This window comes from Eptatretus burgeri, chromosome 15, assembly GCF_056783735.1.
Source record: "Eptatretus burgeri isolate ZD-2024b chromosome 15, Ebu_testis_v1, whole genome shotgun sequence".
NCBI classification, from domain to species: Eukaryota; Metazoa; Chordata; class Myxini; order Myxiniformes; family Myxinidae; genus Eptatretus; species Eptatretus burgeri.
Window position 1 is genome coordinate 40398880 of NC_140975.1, and position 19450 is coordinate 40418329.

The window sequence follows — 19450 nt, forward strand, 5'->3', positions numbered from 1 at the left end:
GATACAGAGTCTGAGTTCTTCTCAGAGAGTACTCATATTTATTTGTTTGTTTGTTTATTTATTTTGTATACAGTGTTGAGGCTCGTGGATAAAGTACATGCAACACAGAACAGACCAGGACATAAGAGAGTTAAAAGAACAGGAGAAAGAGAGGGGGACAGACCAACAGCAGGGATGAGGGACAAAATAGAGAGAGACGGAGAAATAAGGGATGTGGGGAAGAATGAGAGCTAAGAGAGGACACAAAGGGTGAAGAAGATGAATGCAGTCACAAACCCTCAATCAGAGAAGTGGAAGGGAAAATGGGAAACCGAGAAAGATGAGGGCTTGGGGAGGGTTAATGGGGGTAAAAAAAAAGATCATGTGTGTATACGGGGGTAAACGGTTGTCTTGAAGCCCTGGAGGGAAGAATATTGGGAGTTTTACCAGGAGGGGTTACTGGCAGAATGTCTGGGCCCTGCAGAAACCTGAGTTTGGGTGGGGTGGGGCATTGAGATGGCAGAGAGTGTAAGAGAAGAAAGGAGGTGGTGGAAGACAGAGAGACCATCGACCTATCTGTGATGTGAACATGATAAGCCCAAAGACTCAGTTTCATTGCAGGAGATTCCAATGATCTTGAAGGCCTTGGTTTCTATGTCATTAAACTGAGCAAGGTGTGAGGTGAGGGAGGGTTGCCAACCTAGAGGGGAGAGCAGTACTCCATCAAACTGCAGATGAAGGCCTTTTTGTTCGATAAGAGTTCAGGCATACCAAGGAAGGACTTTGCATGAAGGAGGATGCCCAGTCGACGAAATGCGGTTTGTCCAAGACTGGTCAAGGCTGATAAGGAGGCCCAAAAGTTTAAATGACTGAACTTCTTCAAGAGGATTGTCAAGAAAGTAGATGTGGGATTTCTCAGACAGTCCTGCCCTTTTGGAGAGAGAGAGAGAGACAAAGTGAGGGTGTGAGATTTGTCAAGATTGAAAGACATATTCCAAGTGTTTGACCAGCTTGTGATTCTATCAAGGTGTGAGGAGAGGGAAGAGGCTGCTACCTGCCTATCTGTAGGACGAATAATATCATGGCAGAGCAAGCAGTCAACAGTGATGAGATAGAGAATTATCCAGAGAATCAGCAAGATCGTTGATGAAAGATTTCAGCTGTAATCGTGGTTTCACTAGTTCCACACCCATATTGACTAGCTAACCAAGGAACAGCGAAACTGCAGCTATTGTGAAGAGTGTAAAGCATTTTGATGCAGTGGTGTTTCTGTGGTGTACATTTTTCATGCAAATTATAAAAGGAGTTGGAGTCGATGCCATATTTATTTTAGCTTTCATGATACTAAGCATCTGCGTCAGAGTGGCGACCCACCCCGGCTTGTAACCAGGTCAGGTCAGGTATGGGAGCGTGCGCCGGAGCAGTGCGTCGCTGCGTCCACTTCCTGCCGATACTCCAGGTGCCTCCATCTGGCCATCCCCCAGGCAGATGCCTCACCCATCCCCATCTCCTTGAGATGTCGCTTGTCACCCTCGCCAAGAAACTGCTTAAACAACACAGATGCTCTGAGTAGAGCATGTTACATGATGATGATGATGATGATGATGATGATGATGATGATGATGATGGTGATACTAAGCATAATCCAATGGTAGTTGTTTTGTTTGTTAGCTGGCTTATGAAAACTTAATTTAGCCATTTTTCATACACTGATCAGTATTTTGTAATGGATTAAAAACTCAATTGTGATCTCCAATCAGAAACCTTTTTTGTTATTACATTTGTACTACCAGATCTGTTCATACATGACCTTGTACCTACCTGCCTTCCTGTTAGGTTTTGCGTTGGGACATACGGTCCAATCGAAGACCAAAGGTCTCTGGATCTGGCCTATTCCTTACCCAAATGACGATAGCAAATGCCTGGTTCTGCTCGACACCGAAGGGCTCGGAGACGTGGAAAAGGTCAGTGTGGAAGGCCTCATGATGATGTGAATAAAATATGGACCTCAATGACGGACAACTTGGAGTTTTTTATATTGATGAATGTGGCATCCAAAATTGGCTGTGATTTTAATCTAAAGTGAAGACCATTTCAACCCAAATCCATTGATGGGGGTGTAAACTCAACTCCTTCTTTGGCTGATGTTAATAATTTGATCCTAAGTCCAAAGTGCCAATGACACACTTATGGCAACTATGTAAGAAAAAGTTTGGATTTGTTGACAGTTGCTTCATTGAACAAGTTGTTCTTTTCAAGGGGCTGTTAATTGGCTGGCTTTATTGTTAATACTCTGTTTGTTTCTTGCATTCCAACAATTCATAATGCTCACATTATAAGGAAGCACTTTTGGGCTGTGATAACTTAGGCAATTCCCTTGGTCCTCACTGGAAACCGATTTTGTAGCTTCTTTTATAAGTAGTTAATACGAATGATTCAAAATACCTCTTATTGTTGCTAAACCTCTGCTCAATTATTTGCTTGATGTGAAAGTGGTGGATGATTTGGCATTGCATGTTGGTGTTGTGCAGGGCAGCACCCAGCATGACACGTGGATCTTCGTGCTGGCAATGCTGCTGAGCTCCATGCTGGTGTTTAACACGCTGAGCTGTATCGATCGTAACAGCCTGCAGGAGCTCAGGTACGCCCTAACATGTGAGAGCTAGTTTGAGATTTTAAGAAAGTTGGCATTTTGTCCATATTTTTTTATTTTCTTGGCGTTGTTCTCTGTCTTAGTTGATGATAAAAGTGGTGTAATGCACAGTGGGTTACAGGTGCTATTAGACATTGACTAATATTAGACATTAGTGTTAGACATTGACTCAGATGGTCCTTTTCTGCATCATGAGTTATGTTCTAAGCTGGAAAATTTGACACAAGTCTGAATGAAAGGACACAGAAGTTTAAGTGCAAAGAGACGATTTGACCCATTGTGTTTGTGTTGTTGTCTCATTTCATGCAGTATTTTTATTTGCTTTATCCAATTTGTTCCATGAACCCAGTACAGCAAATTGCTTATGATAAGAGGGCCATGACCAGCTGCTTAAACAATTATAAGAGGGGTATGGCCAGCTGCTCAAACAATTATAAGAGGGGTATGGCCAGTTGCTCAAACAATTATAAGAGGTGCAAGGCCAGCTGCTCAAACAATTATAAGGGGCACGGCCAGCTGCTCAAATATTAAGCTTCTCACAAACTCAACCTCCTTCACTTCATTGATGGACATAAGGATGACAGGTGGTGACACCAAATACTTGAGATGTTTTGAAACTAATTAAGAAAAAAAGGCAAGAAATATCTAGAATCATGACCTGCCCAGTTCTGCTTTCAATAGAGCTGATATTGTTTCTGGTTATAGAATGGAAACCCATTGTATAATGATGCATAAAGATTTGGAATGTAGTTGTGGTAAAACCGGTTGGGCTCCTTGGGGAATTCCATTTCACTTAGTGCTCCTTGGTGCTGTTTGATTTTGCGTAGCTGAAGGCGTTTTCGTTCTGATCAACCAGTCATGAATTGGCAATGAACGTGAAGCTGTTTAGTCTTATTGACGAAGAAGAAAAGCACAAAGTTTGAAATTTTGTTCCTCTTCATGGCCCTGTTCCTTTCTGTATTAACTAGTGATATGTATCTACAGTAAATTCTGTATTAACCAAAAATATGACAATGTTTACTGCTTGAGAAACTGAAAGTATTAGTATCACATTATATAATACTATCATTATATAATTGTAGTGTGCAATTAAAATGTTACAATCACTCTATTTTAAGTTATAAGCGATAACATTTGTGCATGCATATTGCATCACCTCATTCCAATTGACTGGCATGTAGTTATATTTATGACCCTATCGCAGATATAATACTGATAGTAAATTTCGTTGACTCAGAATTTTTATACCCATGCCATACAATACAATGATACAACAGAAATACAAATAATAAAAACGGAAAAAAAACAGAACCAGAAATGTATAGACTAATCATTCGATCAAGTATCATTTGATATGTACACCGACACAAATGAACACATTTAGAGTATTTGCTCATCATCGCTTTCATCGCTATCCGATGTGTCATCATTATCAGATTCGTTTTGTGCTTGCAGACCTTCGTTGGTTTTCTCGTTGAAACAACTTTCGCCACCAGAGCATGCACAGAACTCAGTCCATGCAATATTGGCACTGCTGCAACCGCATCTCTTTGTTTGGCATGGAGAATCACTTCCGCAGGAGCATTTGAGGAGTTTCAACAACTCTTGAGGCACCAGACGTGTCGTTTGGAACAGTTATTGGACTTAGAGATGTCCCTTCCTTTTGCCACCCAAATTTTGTAGGATCTAATTGTGGTGGGTCGGTGTGTTTGGCATGTTGCCATGTAGCGACTTGGAAGTGGGCCCGAGCGATGTTTTCGTTGGCTGCTTCAGTAGTCGGTCGAAGAGTCTGCAGTTTGGGTGATCCTCCAATGCTACGAGTTAGTCTTGATGACCAAACTTTTTGGCGAGCTTCTGTCATGGTTTTACATTCCTCGCGACCGTAACAACACAAGAGGAATTTGGTTTCCTGATCGATAACCTCAGGGAAAGGACAGGCAATATTGCCAATCTTGTCCAGGTTGATCTGCTTCTTGTTGAGAACCTTGATGGCAGTTCCTTTGCCAATTCCATGGTACGTGGCGACAATATCGCAACCGGTAAGCCCATGTGCAGCAAGAAGATTGCTCATGATGGGATGGCTTTTGTTGACAGTTGCATTAATATCGATCATTATTCGACCTTTGATGGGAGATATCATCATTACCTGTCCTTTGATATCACCTTGGACGACAAAGTGACAGAGAAGAGTGAAGACATCAGTGTCATCAGCTACAACTAGGACTTGCGGCATGTCAGCTTGAATGATTTGTCGAATGATCATGGTGTCTGTCTCTTCATGTGTAATCATCAGATCCATTCTTTGAGTTAGAACACTCGATTGTATCTGGATAGGGACCGGATGAGTGGCAGTGATGATTAGTGTTCCATGGACCGTGTCTCTGTGGGTCATCAGATCATTCGTAATAAGCTCAATCACCTGCTTCTTGTTTGACGACACACACAACAGCAAACTTTGTGAAGGGAGCCGGGTGGTAGTGAGAAGAGAGTAAACTCGACACCCTTTGTTACTGCGGGCATTCCTGGTAGACTCTTTGACACTTCCTTCATTGTATCTGTATTAAAGATATGAATTATTAATTGACAAAGAGATGGTAATAATTTCCAGTCAAGTAGCCAAGTATTTAGAGGCAAGTTAAATACAAAAATTTAGTGACAAGTTGTCTTACTAATCATCACACATACTACATTTAACAATATGTGAGATCTTGGGTGAATCTTGTATGACTATCTTACCTGTCAAAGATGAGGTACACCTGACTTGTTTGCAGATACAAGTGGATGTGAGGTCTAAAGTTATCCAGGGAGTCTTGGATGGTTCCCGTCGGAGGCCAGGGTACTGTCCACATTACCGCACAGCCATCCAAGAACAGAGCCTGGAATTCTGCACGTCTTATAGGGACTTCTACTTTCAGTACATTCTTTAGGGATGACTTTGATGTGGCTTGCTTCATCTGTCCATTTCTTTCAAACATAGCTGGAGGGTAAGGCGAGAGTTCGTAAGACATCCAATTCCCAGCATCATAATCACGCAGACTGTTCTGAAGACGCAAAGCACTGGCGGAAATCAGTTCTGTGTCATATACCTTTTGGTCTCCAAGCTTGATGTGTTTCTTTGACACTGCCATGTTCTTTACACATTTCTGCAGCGGCAGGTGGAATCCATCTGGCCACGTTTCCTCAAATGCCTTCATCTGATTCAGACCCAAGTGATCGGTGTTGTCAACATTAACAGTGGCGCCAGACACAACCTTGCCGCTAACTATATTCACCAGATCCTGGGGATGCAGACTCTCATCGAAGGGATTCATACAGCTTTCCAGCTTCTCATGTAGGCTGGTTCTGTCCTTGGAGTCCAAAGCAATTCGGGACTTGCTTTCCTCCTTATGTTTTTCTGAGGATTGTGTGTGACTGGTTTGTGATCTCATGGAGTCGAGAGAGATGATGACTTTGTTGCAGGCAGTTAGGCTGTGGGCCCATGTTTTGATGGTCTCTGGCTTCAGGGTCAGTCCAACTATTCCACTCTTGCCTTTTCCATAGCGCATATACGTAGTTTCTATGACCATGTCGGACCAGATGCCATTGAAGATTCCACGCTTGAGATGGATTACATGTTCACCTTTAAGGAAGTGATATGCCACTTCTTGGGGCAGCTTCTCCATGGTGCGCAAGTAATATAACCCATATCTGGCATAATTGAAGTGGCCTGCGGCAAAGAACAGTGGAACCATCTCACGTACTGCAGCTAGATGGAGTGACCAATCACCTTCCCGTTCAGCTCGTACGTATTTCATTACTGTGACTACTGGATTTATGACGCATGTAGCCCAGAGCCTGGCTGTACGTGATTCTTTGGAGATATCACCTAATATCTTCATCAAGCCATCAATGCTGGTCAAGCTGCTGTGAGTTGTGAATACTGGCTGGAGTAGTTCTTCGGTCAGTAGCCTGAGTGCTCGCACATTGTCAGGATACTTTTTTCCACTGAGCATTTTCAGGACTCCAGCGAATGTGGATTCAATTACCTGCACAATACCACTCTCAGCCATAAGACTACCGATACACCCCACATAGCTCATGAGTAGATGCATACCGCCCAGACGTAGATACACATTACTAAATATGGCTGGATTCTCCCATGACAAGTGGACAGCTACTTTATATAGCTGTTGATCAGCAGTGAACACCACAAAAGTCTATCTGGTCTTTTCTGTTACAACTTTTGCCTTGATTACTGCAGCCATCAGGGGCTGGCTGGAGGACTGTCTATGAGAGGTAAGAAGTTGACTTTTGTCTTCGCCTGTTCAGTATGTCCCTGTTCCCTACAGATCCTGGAATTGTAGCCATTATACTCCGGGCAGTCAGGTAACCTGATGACGTCTGTGATGAACTTGTAGTCTAAATCCATAGCTCGATTCACTGAAACGGCTTCATTTCTTGTTAGATCAGGACATTCAAGATGAACTGACAATGGGATGTCAGGCATGGCAGGTTTCTTGTCACCCACATAGTGTGAAGCTAAGTTGCTCTCGTCTTTATCGTCATCATCCATATCGATATGCTTGTGCTTGTGCTGGTGGGACAGCCGTGGTATGGTGTCTTCCTCTGTCTCATTGTTTCTGGAGGGTTGAGTTACGATCATAGCTAGTGAATGGGTAGACAATTTCCCATTTGGCGAATGAATATCGGTGTCCAAATTGTCAGCAATGACTTGTATGAGTCCATCCTGGTGATTAGCAATACCATGGGACTCATGATACCTTGAAGCAGCAACAGCAGATGATTGCTTAAAGAGGCACACTTCATCATAGCTACAAGTTACTCCATAATCATTGAGGTAACCAAGCTGACTTTTAGAATCTCTGAAGAGAACTCCAAGAGCTACTTGTAGATCGGTGGGTTGGGCTCGAACTGCAGAAGTAACAATGTTGCCAATTAATAGTGCTGGCATTGTATTCTTCAGTCTCGGTGAGATGCCAGCCAGTAGATCCATCAAGGTCTCTGAAGTCGCTTCCTGAACTGTACTGTTGTCCACATTTAGATAGTAGTATGATTTAGTCATGTCGATGGACTTACACTCCTGTGTGATTTGCTTAGCTACCTTTGCTACACTGGGTTTGATGTCTTCTTGGTCACCGGTATCTTTTACAGCTTTCAAAAGTATCGCAGCCTGGGTGTGAAATGCAAGTATGTGTGCATAACCAGGTGATGATAGGACTCGGATTTCACTGCCAAAATGCTCAGACACTTCACTGACCAGCTGTGCGCAGGATAATTCATTTCCACCATGACATTGGTACATTTCAAACACTTCAATGGAATTACAGAGCTTGTCCTTTTCATTTGACAATGCATCTATGGTGCTAGCAAGAGCTTGCTGGTTCTGATTCGTATCATTGCCAGGGGTTGATGGGTTGATTGCAACATTCCTATGTCCGGGGTATGATCTGTTATTAAAGAAAGTAGCCATACAGTACTGATGGTAGCGAGCCTCAGCTGCATGTACATCGCTGATAGCACCATCAATGCGGAGACGCACATCTTGAGCCCACTGATCATCACGCTCTGAACATTTGTCCAAAATATTCTACTTGTATGACACCATATCTTCACCTCTCTTGGACAAGGTTGATCTGCACAAGTAAGCAAGTTTCCACCTGTCAGGATGTTTGCGATCCTTCTCAAGGACACAATTATCACTGTAGTACAGGCACTGTGTAAAGAAATCAAATGGAGCAAAGGAGTGACGTAACCTCTTTGGAGGAGGAAGGCAAACTTCTGTAGATTTCTTGCCATGTTTAGTGTTAGACTTGGACGTGTATCTAGACACACAATTGTTGTGATAATTAATGGTAAGATCCTTCGTTTCAGAGAGCTTCTGTGTCAAGGCAATATGGAGATCATCCTCGTATGCTAGACTAGCAGAAATAATGGAATGGACGCGACTTAGCCCCTTGTTCTGGATGCAGGGTTGATCATCACAGTTGTATTTATCCTTGAATATACAGTTTGCTGAATCTGCGTCCATCATTCACTGACCATCACCTGAAAAGAGAACCACCAACAAATCTAATCTATCCATCAACAAATTTATATATATATATATATATATATATATATATATATATATATATATATATATATATATATAAATATAGTATTATAGTATCCGCTGTCTCTGATCCACTTCATGATGTATTGATGAATTCTGAATGAAATAATGAAATAATTTGATTATAGTTGAAGTGTCATTTATCACCAAAGGAAAGGGATGTATTTCCAATATCACCTGAAATAAATTTAAGAATAATCATGAAATCAATAGAACTATTGATGTAGATTCATTGAATTACCATACCGCTCATAAACTGTGCTAAGAAAAACATGTGAAAACTGCTGATTATGTGCCAGTTAGGATAGAAAAATTAACTTAGCAATGTTAAATAAGACAAATAACATATTTACTAATCAGTAGGCAATATATATATATATATATATATATATATATATATATATATATATATATATATATATATATATATATATATATATAGTTCAACCAGTGGATACCAACAATAAACACGCACTATATCACGGGATGTGTATGAAATTAGTAAAACATCATATTCAGTTAGTGGCCATTTTGAAAAAAGTCAGTAAAAAAAATTGCCCAAAGGTGAGATCACCACACCCACCCAGAGTAAATCATAAATACCTTATAGAATAGGAATCAGAAGAGAAAAAAAACTTTTACAGGTGATAAGGGGTCTCGGTCAGATTCTCCCGGACTAGCAGGAATTTTCATGCTACATAAAAACGAAAATAATTAATATTAGGTTGACACAACAATATATCAAAAACTTTGTTGTTTAAAGTATTCTTAACTAGCAGGGGCTACCTGGCGCTGGCCGGGGGAGGGAAGGGGCGGGGGGTGAATGTGATTCCCGTCACTGCTCGAGTGGGTTACCTTTTTTGACAGTGGTTTTGGGACGTGTTGGACATTGAAAAGCCATGGAATTATTGGCCTCATGATGGTTACTTTTTGTTTGCCTACTGGCAACAGCACTGCCTGACCCGACATCTCAATATACACTTGATAGTGGCCTTTGGTGGCCTCAAACAGACATCAGTGCCAATGTGTGTGAGCTTTAAACCTTGCCCAGATTCTGAAGTACCTACCCCCAAAATTTGGGGCCTCTAAGTGCTATGGTTCAGCGGTGATAGAATAACATACAAATAAATGCACAAACAAACACATAAACACTGGAAGATATTTACAAGATTACCTTGATTTAATTATTTCTTCAAAATGTCGAAACGTACATATGTTTGTTATAGTGGTATCTCTGCTGATTGAGATTTAACAGCAAATGATGGGTAATCACACGGCCGCTTCATTGGTACCTGCACCTCATTGGGAGGAAAATATTCAAGTAAAATGAAGAGTAAAAATAAAAATACATATTTTCTAGATACCGGGCGTAGTGGCGTGCGCCTGTAATCCGGCTACTCGGAGGCTTGGGTTGGAGGATCGTTTGAGGACGGGAGCTCTGCGCTGAGCCGCGCTATGAGAGGTTGTAGGGTAGCCCGGAATCATGCCGAAACCCAATTCATATCCCTATGTTGTAAGAGGCGACCAGGGTTGCGTCAGGAAGAGCATCCGGCGTAAAACCTATGCCAAACCAGTATGCGGATCATAACGGATGATCCGCTGTGGCGACCCCTAACGGGAGCAGCGGAAAGACGAACAACAACAACATATTTTCTAGATTTGATCATTATCAAACTTCTCACTTAATTTATTATTTTACTGTGAGCTAAGGTTCATGGAGGAGCTTGTACATAAATCATATGCAGGACAATGATATTAGTAGACCTTAGCATACTTTAACATGAATTCGTGTGGTGCAGGCATGATGAGACAAATGGTCTCCTCCTGCACCAACGTTCCTTGTATGTCCTTCTATAATTGCAACAACATTAGTAGACAATGGACGAACACATGGTGTATGGGATTTCAACCTGGGTTCCATGCGTCATAATCGTCAAGGGTTCAGATGGGAACACAATTGAGTTAACCTGATACTTTACACTCCTTTGTTTGAAATCGTACACCATAAGCAGCAAATGCCCATTTCAGTGAATTTCCCAGCAAATCCTATGAAGTATGGCAGAGTCATCGTTTCGGAAGGCAGATATAATGGCTGAGTCGTCATAATCTCTCCAGAGTTGTCTTGTAAGAACATCTTCCTGCAATCAAGCTTTTCAACAATCGAGGTAATGAGTAGTCTTGATTTAGTGCAAAAATGACAAATACTTACAGCCCTTGGAAGCCCCAAGTATGGCCTTATATACCTGATGATTTTCAGTTCTATTACTTCCTTTGGACTTTCAGAGAATTGCCCATGCATTCAATCCAAATATATATTTCCCTTAAAATGGTTAGTTTTGTAAACACCTCAAGATTAAACATGCACACAAGGGTCATCTGAAAGGTTTATGGCCTGATCAACATCTACAAAAAATGAAATACCAGAAATTGCTCAGTATGAAATGCATGAAAAATATTCAGTTAACATTTTTGCCAAAAAACGTTTCTTTATTGAATGTTACGCGTGTAAGCTGTGGTGTAAGCTGAGCGTTTGGGATGTTTAATCTGAATACATTTGTATTTTGATCTAAAAACAGGACTTTTTAACCTCCCGTGGTATTCATTGTGGAGCTGAATCGCTAGCCTGCACAATCATTTGAAATGGTTATAAGTAACATTGGGGATGTGAACGACACTTGTTCTCTCCAGCTTTGTGTCGGACATGTCGAAACACGTGAGGACAAAGATTGCTTCACGAGATGGGATAATGACAGATTGTGAGGCGTACTTCCCGTTTTTTGTGATCTGTGTGCGGGACTTCACACTTGTCCTCGAGGTGGAAGGCAAGTCCTGCACACCGGACCAATACATGGAGCATTGTTTTCATCGTCCGTCCACTGCGATGAGCAAAGAAGCTCGCGAGTACCGAAATCAGCTTGAAACGTTGTGTTCGGTCTTCAAGGTAACTTGCGCTTCTTTTTGAGTGTTTGTTGATTTTTATTTTTTTAATCACTCGATCCCATTCATTTAATTTATTTGAGTTCAACTTCCAACAGAAACGCAAGTGCTTTGTGTTTCCACTGCCCACGGAACCTGAGAAAATGAAGGTTTTGGATACTTTGCATGACACCAGTTTGAAGCGTCAGTTTGTGAAAAATATGAATGAGTTTGCATCATTTGTCGTTGAACATGCTGAGGTCAAGAGCATTGAAACCTCAACTGTTAATGGAGCAGGTGAGTACACTTACAATGCTACCATCTGAATAGTTTTAGATACATTTGACTCTTAAGCAGTTCCATATGTTTCCACAAACAACACTAATACTAGAGGGGGAGCACTCGGTAGAGTGCAAAACCTCCGCCGCCAATACTGCTAGGTCACTCAAGTGAACCTGATATCCTATTCATTCAATTTGACGTCAACAGTGCTCACAGAGTTATAGTTTGCAACTTTCCCTTTTACTTTTAACTTTTACATACTCAATTCATTCGTCATAACTAGATTCCTTGAGACAGAAATTGATTTTACGTGGGTATATATACCTGAAGTTCCAAAATCAGCCGCAATTATAATTTTGGCATGTTTTTTTTGTTGGAAATCACTTATAACATGTAGAAATGCAAAAAAAAAAAATTCGAAATTTTGTTGAAAAAAAAGTTGCAAAATTTTTTTTTCTCTAACAATTTTTTTTTGGGGAGGGGGGGGGTTGGAAATCACTTAAAACATGTATAAATGCAAAAAAATAATTCAAATACTTTTTCAAAATGGCCGCCATAGCGGCCATATTGAATTTTGGACCAAGTCCAAAATCTAATGGCATGATCCTTGGACCATACCTAATCCCCCCACCAAGTTTTGTCAAAATCCGTGGAGGAGTTTTTCCGTAATACTGTTCACAAACAAACAAACATACAGAAAGGGGTGAAAACGGTAACCTCCGATCTTCGATGGCGGAGGTGAACTCGAGGGGGAGCACTCGGGAGAGTGCAAAACCTCCGCCGCCAATACTGTTGGGTCACTCAAGTGAACCTTATATCTTATTCATTAAATATGATGTCAACAGTGGACAGAGTTATAGTTCTTTTCTCCATTTTTTTTTTGGGGAGGGGGGGGGGGGTTGGAAATCACTCAAAACATGTAGAAATGCAAAAAAAGAAATCGAAATTTTATTGAAAAAAAAGTTCCAAAAATTTTTTTCTCTAACAATTTTTTTTTTTGGGGGGGGGGGTTGGAAATCACTTAAAACATGTAGAAATACAAAAAAAATTTCTCTATTTTTTTGGGTGGGGGTAACAATTTTTGGGGGGGGGGTTGGAAATCACTTAAAATATATAGAAATGCAAAAAAAAAATTTTCTCTAACTTTTTTTGTGGGGGGGGGGGACCAAGTCCAAAATCTAATGGCATGATCCTTGGACCAAACCTAACCCCCCCACCAAGTTTCATCGAAATCCGTCGGGGAGTTTTTCCGTAACACTGTTCACAAACAAACAAACAAACACACAAACAAACAAACAAACAAACAAACAAACAAACAAACAGAAAGGGGTGAAAACAGTAACCTCCATCAATCTTCGAAGATGGCGGAGGTTAATAATGAATATGATGTATCAAGCTGAACTGGAGGGGGAGCACTCGGAAGAGTGCAAAACCTCCGCCGCCAATACTGCTGGGTCACTCAAGTGAACCTTATATCTTATCCATTATATTAAATATGTCAACAGTGCTGACAGAGTTAGAGTTCTTTTCTCTAACAATTTTTTTTGGGGGGGGGGGTTGGAAATCACTTAAAACATGTAGAAATGCAAAAAAAAGAAATCAAAATTTTGTTGAAAACAAAAGTTGCAAAAAAAAATTTTCTCTAACAATGTTTTTTGTGGGGAGGGGGGGGGTTGGAAATCACTTAAAACATGTAGAAATGCAAAAAAAAAATTTTCTCTAACAATTTTTTTGGGGGGGGGGGGGGTTGGAAATCACTTAAAACGTAAAAATGCAAAAAAAAAAAAAAAATTTTCTCGAACAATTTTTGGGGGGGTTGGAAATCACTTAAAACATGTAAAAATGCAAAAAAAATTTTTTTTTTTCTCTGACAATTTCTTTTTTGGGGCGGGGGGGGGGGTGGGGACCAAGTCCAAAATTTCCGATCTTCGATGGCGGAGGTTAATAATGAATATGATGTATCAAGCTGAATAATAATGGAGGCCTATATTTTGTATGAAGCCAAAACAATAACTTAATAAGGCTTTTAGTTGTGAGGATAATGGCCTGGAAATCCAGTTGTGGTTTTAAAATCTGGCAAGCACACTAGTATTTCAAAGTTTTGTTTTTAAGCTGTGGTCATCTGAGCTCGTCCCAGTGGATTACCATGTTGTTATCACACTGTCTGCAATGAAAACCCCACCTGGTTCACTAATGTCCTTCATTGAGGAGCATAGTAATTTGTAATATACTGTTGTTTCACTATCCTCTGATAAAAGTGCAATGACAAGGCCCAAAAGCTGGGAACAGCCATGTAGTCATGAATAGATGTTTCAATCTTTTTTTGGTTCACCACCACACTAACTCCTGAGAACCACCTCCATTATTTGAAATTTGGGGTTTCAGAATTTGAATTCCACTCCGCACTGGCTGTATCATCCCAACTCCACAACAGCTAAACCCTGAAATACTGGCGAACATCTTTTTCTTGCATATTTTCTGGAATGGACCTTGTGAGAGCACATTGACTTGAATTCCTCACAATCTCCGACCTTGCAGTGCTGGTGCATCTGGCCCGGAAGTACGTAAAGGCACAGCAGGACGGAGCCATTCCATGCATGGAGAGTACCTTCAAAATGGTGGTGGAAGATGTCAATTCAAGGGCGTGTGAAGAAGCGTATGATATTTACCAAGCTCTCATCGGTGAACAAGTGGAGCTGCCTACCAGTGTCTCTGATATAAAGGCCAAACATTTACAATGCTGGGACATCGCAGTCCAATCTTACAAGCACAATTGTGTGCTCGATAATGAGAACAAACATGGCCAGATGCTGAACGTAAGTCTTTACAGAAATGTACATTTTCTGCTATTATTGGGAAAGTCTCATGACAGAAGCGGCATATACGAGTGCATTGAACAATAACATAAAAATGTGCACAAATAAAAGGGGAATGCTTGGGAACAGTAGAGGATTGGGAAGTTATGAATATTTATTATAAAAAGTGCATATCCTCAAAGAAATCTTTTGGGATTTGCCTTAAAATGATGCATTTCCTTCATTTTGTTATTAATATGATAGGGAAAAGTGGAGGCGTTCTTTACATCATACTTGAGGAGAAATGAGCAGCAATCCTTGGAGGCCTGCCGGCGATGCTTGGAGAGGTTGTACGAGCCAATCCGTGTCGATGTGGACGCTGGCGAGTTTAATAGGCCGGGTGGTTTTGAATCCTATCAGCATGAGATGAGGAAACTGCAGCTAAACTACAGTGAATCAGGAAACATGGGAGAGATGGTGAGTAAACGACTTTGTTTAACTTCAAAATAAATGTTTCTCCTTAAGTTCCATTATTAGCACCGAGAACACAGTCGAGGATCGATACGCCATTTGAGAGAAACTATCTGATTATTATTGCACAAGGACGTGTGCCTGCAATGCTTTGTTTGTTTTATGTTTTGTTAAAGGGAGAAGAAGCCTTTGCAGACTTCCTGGAGAGGCAGCAAAGTGAAAGCCATCACATCAAAATGATGGATACTACACTGACCGAAATTGAAAGAGACAGGCTAGGTATTAATTGATCGGCTGCACTCAGTCATTGCTCCTTTATTAGTAATAACATAGAGGCATCATCACTTTGTTAGTTACTAGCTCAACAGTCACTAGTTCCTCTTTGAGAATGGGAATCAACAGTGTTGTGTACTTTTCTGTAACTACTGCAAGATAACAAATATAAACTCTATACTTCTATTACAATTACTTTTAGGCTGACAGGATAACCCAACATACAAGGGGAAAGATAAAATAAAATAAAATCCTTCCCTTTATTCTGGCACTTAGCTTTGTCCAGAGATGATCTTTTAAGAGCTTGGAGATTGAACCTTGTCGTCTCTGCGTGGGAAACCGCACCCAAAACGGCGTCAAGTCGCTCTCTGGGCAGGAAGCGTACATGAGGTAATTCGTGTGGCCGTATTCAATGCCAGGGCCCAGAAACTGCCATGCAGCTTCTTTTCACGATCGAACTTGCCACATCGTTCCTCTCTTAACATCGGGTCCAATCACAACCATGAGCCACCTTCTTCCTTGAACATACACCGATATAACGCCGAGTTATCCTGAGAGACGCACTACTCTTCTTTTCTCTCTCTCATAAACTTACAACTTCGTGACAGCCCATCAAACAATGGCTAGCGTCTTATTTCAACACGTGAACAAATTCACCCCAGCACGAACAATGAGAATCACGCTGCTATTTTGTCGTGCTGGGAGGAGGGCAAAAACAAGACCCTCTGTCTCAACCGCATTCCTCACACCAACTATCTGCTCCCCGCGCATACCCACTTGTCTCTCTTGCACCTTCTCACATCACCCTGACCAATCATCAGCCTCGGGGGCGTGACTTGTCGGTACCAAGCCGGGAAGGCGGGGTTTCTTTTGCCTGCGTAGAAATTTTCGGTTCTGTTGTGGTTGTTGTTGTTGTTGAAAACGTGGTTCTTTTATTGCCGGTTTTGTAAATGCAAAAACAGAGGAAAATGTCACGGGGGCAATCACATACTGGGAGAAATTAGCCTTAAACCCTACCGAATTAACACAGCACCACCCCCCTCCCGCATTTCAGTGACACGTAACAATCTTAAGCTGCCAGTTTTCCCTATTTAAATTACAACGAGGTGTCTCCTCCTCATCCACGGACCATACTACACGATACAGTCCTATCTTTACTTTGAAGTTCCTCCATCTACCCCACAAACAATATTTAAGAAGAATAACTACAACTTAAATGGACCCAATTATTCCCACCTTGTCGTGGGATTTATATGCATTTATATGCAATCTCATCGGTTAACAGATGTCACGTGACATATAACACGGCCAAGGGCCAGCACACCAAATTAGTCGAGCTGTCTTTTCCACCCTTTGTCTCACTGTCTCACTACACAGCTGGCCTGACTCCACACACAATTGGAACCTAACTAAATAAATAATACATTTACCGTTTTCATACTGCGGCAAGCCAAAACTGTATCTGCTACGGTAAATCGTGTACAGTACGTTCCTATTCGCAATTGCCATGCCATGCCCGTCCCTTAAAGATGTATGGTTTAAAAATAGCGTTGTATAACTCTGTAAAGTGTAAAGGAATAAATAACATTCACTGGGTGTCTGTCTGTCTGTCTGTCTGTGTGTCTGTGTGTTCGTGTTTTTTGAAAAAAACGCTGGGCCGACAACCACCACATTTGCCACAACACCAAGTCCAACCTGGAGATTGTCCTTTTGGGTATTTTCATCCACAACCTCAACCTTTAAAAATCCCTGAAGACCCTTAAGATCCCCTCATAATGAAATTGAAGACCAAGAAGGAACCCGAAAAAGTAAAGAGCAAAGATGGAGTCGTCTGGAGGAACCTGGATAGGATTTTGGTTTCAGCCGCTACTCCCCAACCCTCAAACCCATCCAGGCGCAGCCTAGTGAGCCTTACAGAAAAATTTCTGCAAGAATGCTTACAAGCGTCCATAAATACTTTATATATGTTTCAGAGATTAGATTACATGTTTGAGAGAAAACTTTTTACATGTTTGGGAGATAAGACCCCTTAAGATCCCGAAGGCCCCAAAGACCCATAAGACCCTCAAGCCAATTGAATTCCCCAAAACACCATTAAGACCCTTTAAAACCCCGTGTACCCCAAAGACCATTATGATCCCAAAGATCCCTTAAACACTTTAAGACCCCTGAGACCCCAAAGACCCTTTAAAGATGCTTAAGTCTTTTGAAGACCCTCAATATCCCAAAGACACTTTAGACCCCAAAGACCCTCAATAACATTTAGAGCCAGAACACCTCGAAGATCCTTAAGACCCTTTAAGACCTCAAAGACCATTAAGATCCCAAAGACCCTTAAAATCCCAAATACTCTTCAAGACCCCCACCTCCCCACACCCACACCCAGGCAACACTGGGTAACTCTGATAGTTATAAATAAGCATTAAAATAATTTGTGGTTGCTAGGATATGCAGCGCAGCATGGGAAAATCGGTTGTTAATGACAGTTTGAATATTTGAATGACAGTTTGAGTCTATGGGTAGATGGATGTGCTGTGTAATGGACATGTCTGCAAGAAAAAGTGTTTATCGCTTAATATGTTATGATATAAAGTGATGTATGATTAAAGTTATTCATATGTAGTTATACTTGAAATAAAAATAATGATTAAATAAGTTTGAGTAAGAATATTGCATTACTGTGATGACTGACCGGACACAACGTTGAGGTTGAGTAATCTACTGATGTGAACCTGCGACCGGGGTTGTGGATACACTGTTTGGAGAGGATGCTTATAAGTTAAGGTTATAACTTCAAATAAAATAGCTTTTGCAAGTACTTACTAGTACATATAGTGTGTTTGTGTGTGTGTGTGTGTGTGTGTGTGTGTGTGTGTGTGTGTGTGTGTGTGTGTGTGTGTGTGTGTGTGTGTGTGTGTGTGTGTGTGTGTGTGTGTGTGTGTGTGTGCGTTGTTACGTCTGGCTTCCTTCTTGGGACTACGGTGCAGTAATTGGTCTTTATTTTGAACTAGCTGAAGTACCCGGTAATACCCGGGAAATTTGCCCTATTTTCCTCACGCTAGTTAGACTGAGGCATTAATTGTATGGAGAAAATTAGGAAGGCTTCTTTTATTCCTCAGATTTATGGAAGGCTTTATACTGCCGTAATCCTCAGAGAGGTCATAGTTGAAGGTGGCCTTGAGCCACTCAATGTTTCTAGCAGCAGTGGAAACTGTCCTTGATGTCCTGCCAAAACCCAGACCTAGAAATCTGGAACGTGAGTTTTTTGCTTCTCTCGCTCATCGGTGTGACGCTCTATTTGCAGTTAGGTGACTCTCTCTGACTCTCTCTCTCTCTCTCTCTCTCTCTCTCTCTCTCCCTCTCCCTCTCCCTCTCCCTCTCCCTCTCCCTCTCTCTCTCTCTCTCTCTCTCTCTCTCTCTCTCTCTCTCTCCTCTCTCTCTCTCTCTCTCTCTCTCCCTCTCTCTCTCTCTCTCTCTCTCTCCCTCTCTCTCTCTCTCTCTCTCTCTCTCTCTCTCTCTCTCTCTCTCTCTCTCTCTCTCTCTCTCTCTCTCTCTCTCTCTCTCTCTCTCTCTCTCTCTCTCTCTCTCTCTCTCTCTCTCTCTCTCTCTCTCTCTCTCTCTCTCTCTCTCTCTCTCTCTCTCTCTCTCTCTCTCTCTCTCTCTCTCTCTCTCTCTCTCTCTCTCTCTCTCTCTCTCTCTCTCTCTCTCTCTCTCTCTGCAGCTGACTCCGCTTGCCTGGCTCTTTCATGAACAGATCGATCAGCAGTTAGCTGTTGCCTTGCACGTGCAGTTCGAGAATTCAAATAACAGGAGGAGAATGTATATGTTTAAAAAGTCAACGAATACGAACATTTTGTATTTCAAAAAACCCTAGCGTTTTTAACCATGAAGCCTTTTGTTATGATTAATACGCTGGCGCACTATTCGAAAGCCATTTTTTTTCTGATGGAAATTTTATTTATATATATA

General features: G+C 41.4%; 3 protein-coding genes and 1 pseudogene across 4 annotated transcripts in view; 1 reads left to right on the forward strand and 3 right to left on the reverse strand.

Moving 5' to 3' along the window:
• The window catches only part of LOC147012007 (guanylate-binding protein 2-like), a 62854-nt gene that overhangs the window by 34705 nt on the left and 8699 nt on the right, over nt 1-19450 (forward strand). Inside the window, exons 2-8 of the mRNA XM_085856596.1 lie at nt 1816-1943; nt 2511-2620; nt 11433-11685; nt 11780-11957; nt 14481-14758; nt 15002-15214; nt 15385-15487. Of these exons, the coding sequence (XP_085712722.1) occupies nt 1816-1943; nt 2511-2620; nt 11433-11685; nt 11780-11957; nt 14481-14758; nt 15002-15214; nt 15385-15487 (1263 nt within the window). The remainder of the gene's footprint in view (nt 1-1815; nt 1944-2510; nt 2621-11432; nt 11686-11779; nt 11958-14480; nt 14759-15001; nt 15215-15384; nt 15488-19450) is intronic.
• Nucleotides 1-19450, reverse strand: part of LOC147012008 (BAI1-associated protein 3-like) — a 176012-nt gene that overhangs the window by 24095 nt on the left and 132467 nt on the right. Inside the window, exon 32 of one of the 2 annotated variants that reach the window (XM_085856530.1) lies at nt 15044-15183. The exons of the other annotated variant lie outside the window; for it this stretch is intronic. The gene's annotated coding sequence lies outside the window, so the exon portion shown is untranslated. Of the gene's footprint in view, nt 1-15043; nt 15184-19450 lie in introns of those variants that run through there. 2 annotated transcript variants of the gene reach the window in all.
• On the reverse strand, nt 2739-6180 carry LOC147012009 (uncharacterized). The gene is made up of 2 exons (XM_085856582.1): nt 5369-6180; nt 2739-5187 (listed from the first exon to the last, which is right to left on the reverse strand). The coding sequence occupies exons 1-2, from the start codon at nt 6175-6177 to the stop codon at nt 4200-4202; spliced, it is 1797 nt and encodes a 598-aa protein (XP_085712708.1). The 5' UTR covers nt 6178-6180; the 3' UTR covers nt 2739-4199.
• Nucleotides 6876-8660, reverse strand: LOC147012010 (uncharacterized; annotated as a pseudogene).

Excerpts from the sequence above, each read along its gene's own strand:
- LOC147012009 (XM_085856582.1), bottom strand. The coding sequence starts at position 6,177 with ATGCGCTATGGAAAAGGCAAGAGTGGAATAGTTGGACTGACCCTGAAG. Across the intron at positions 5,188-5,368 it reads GTGTACCTCATCTTTGACAG|ATACAATGAAGGAAGTGTCA; the intron begins GTAAGATAGTCA and ends TCTTTAATACAG.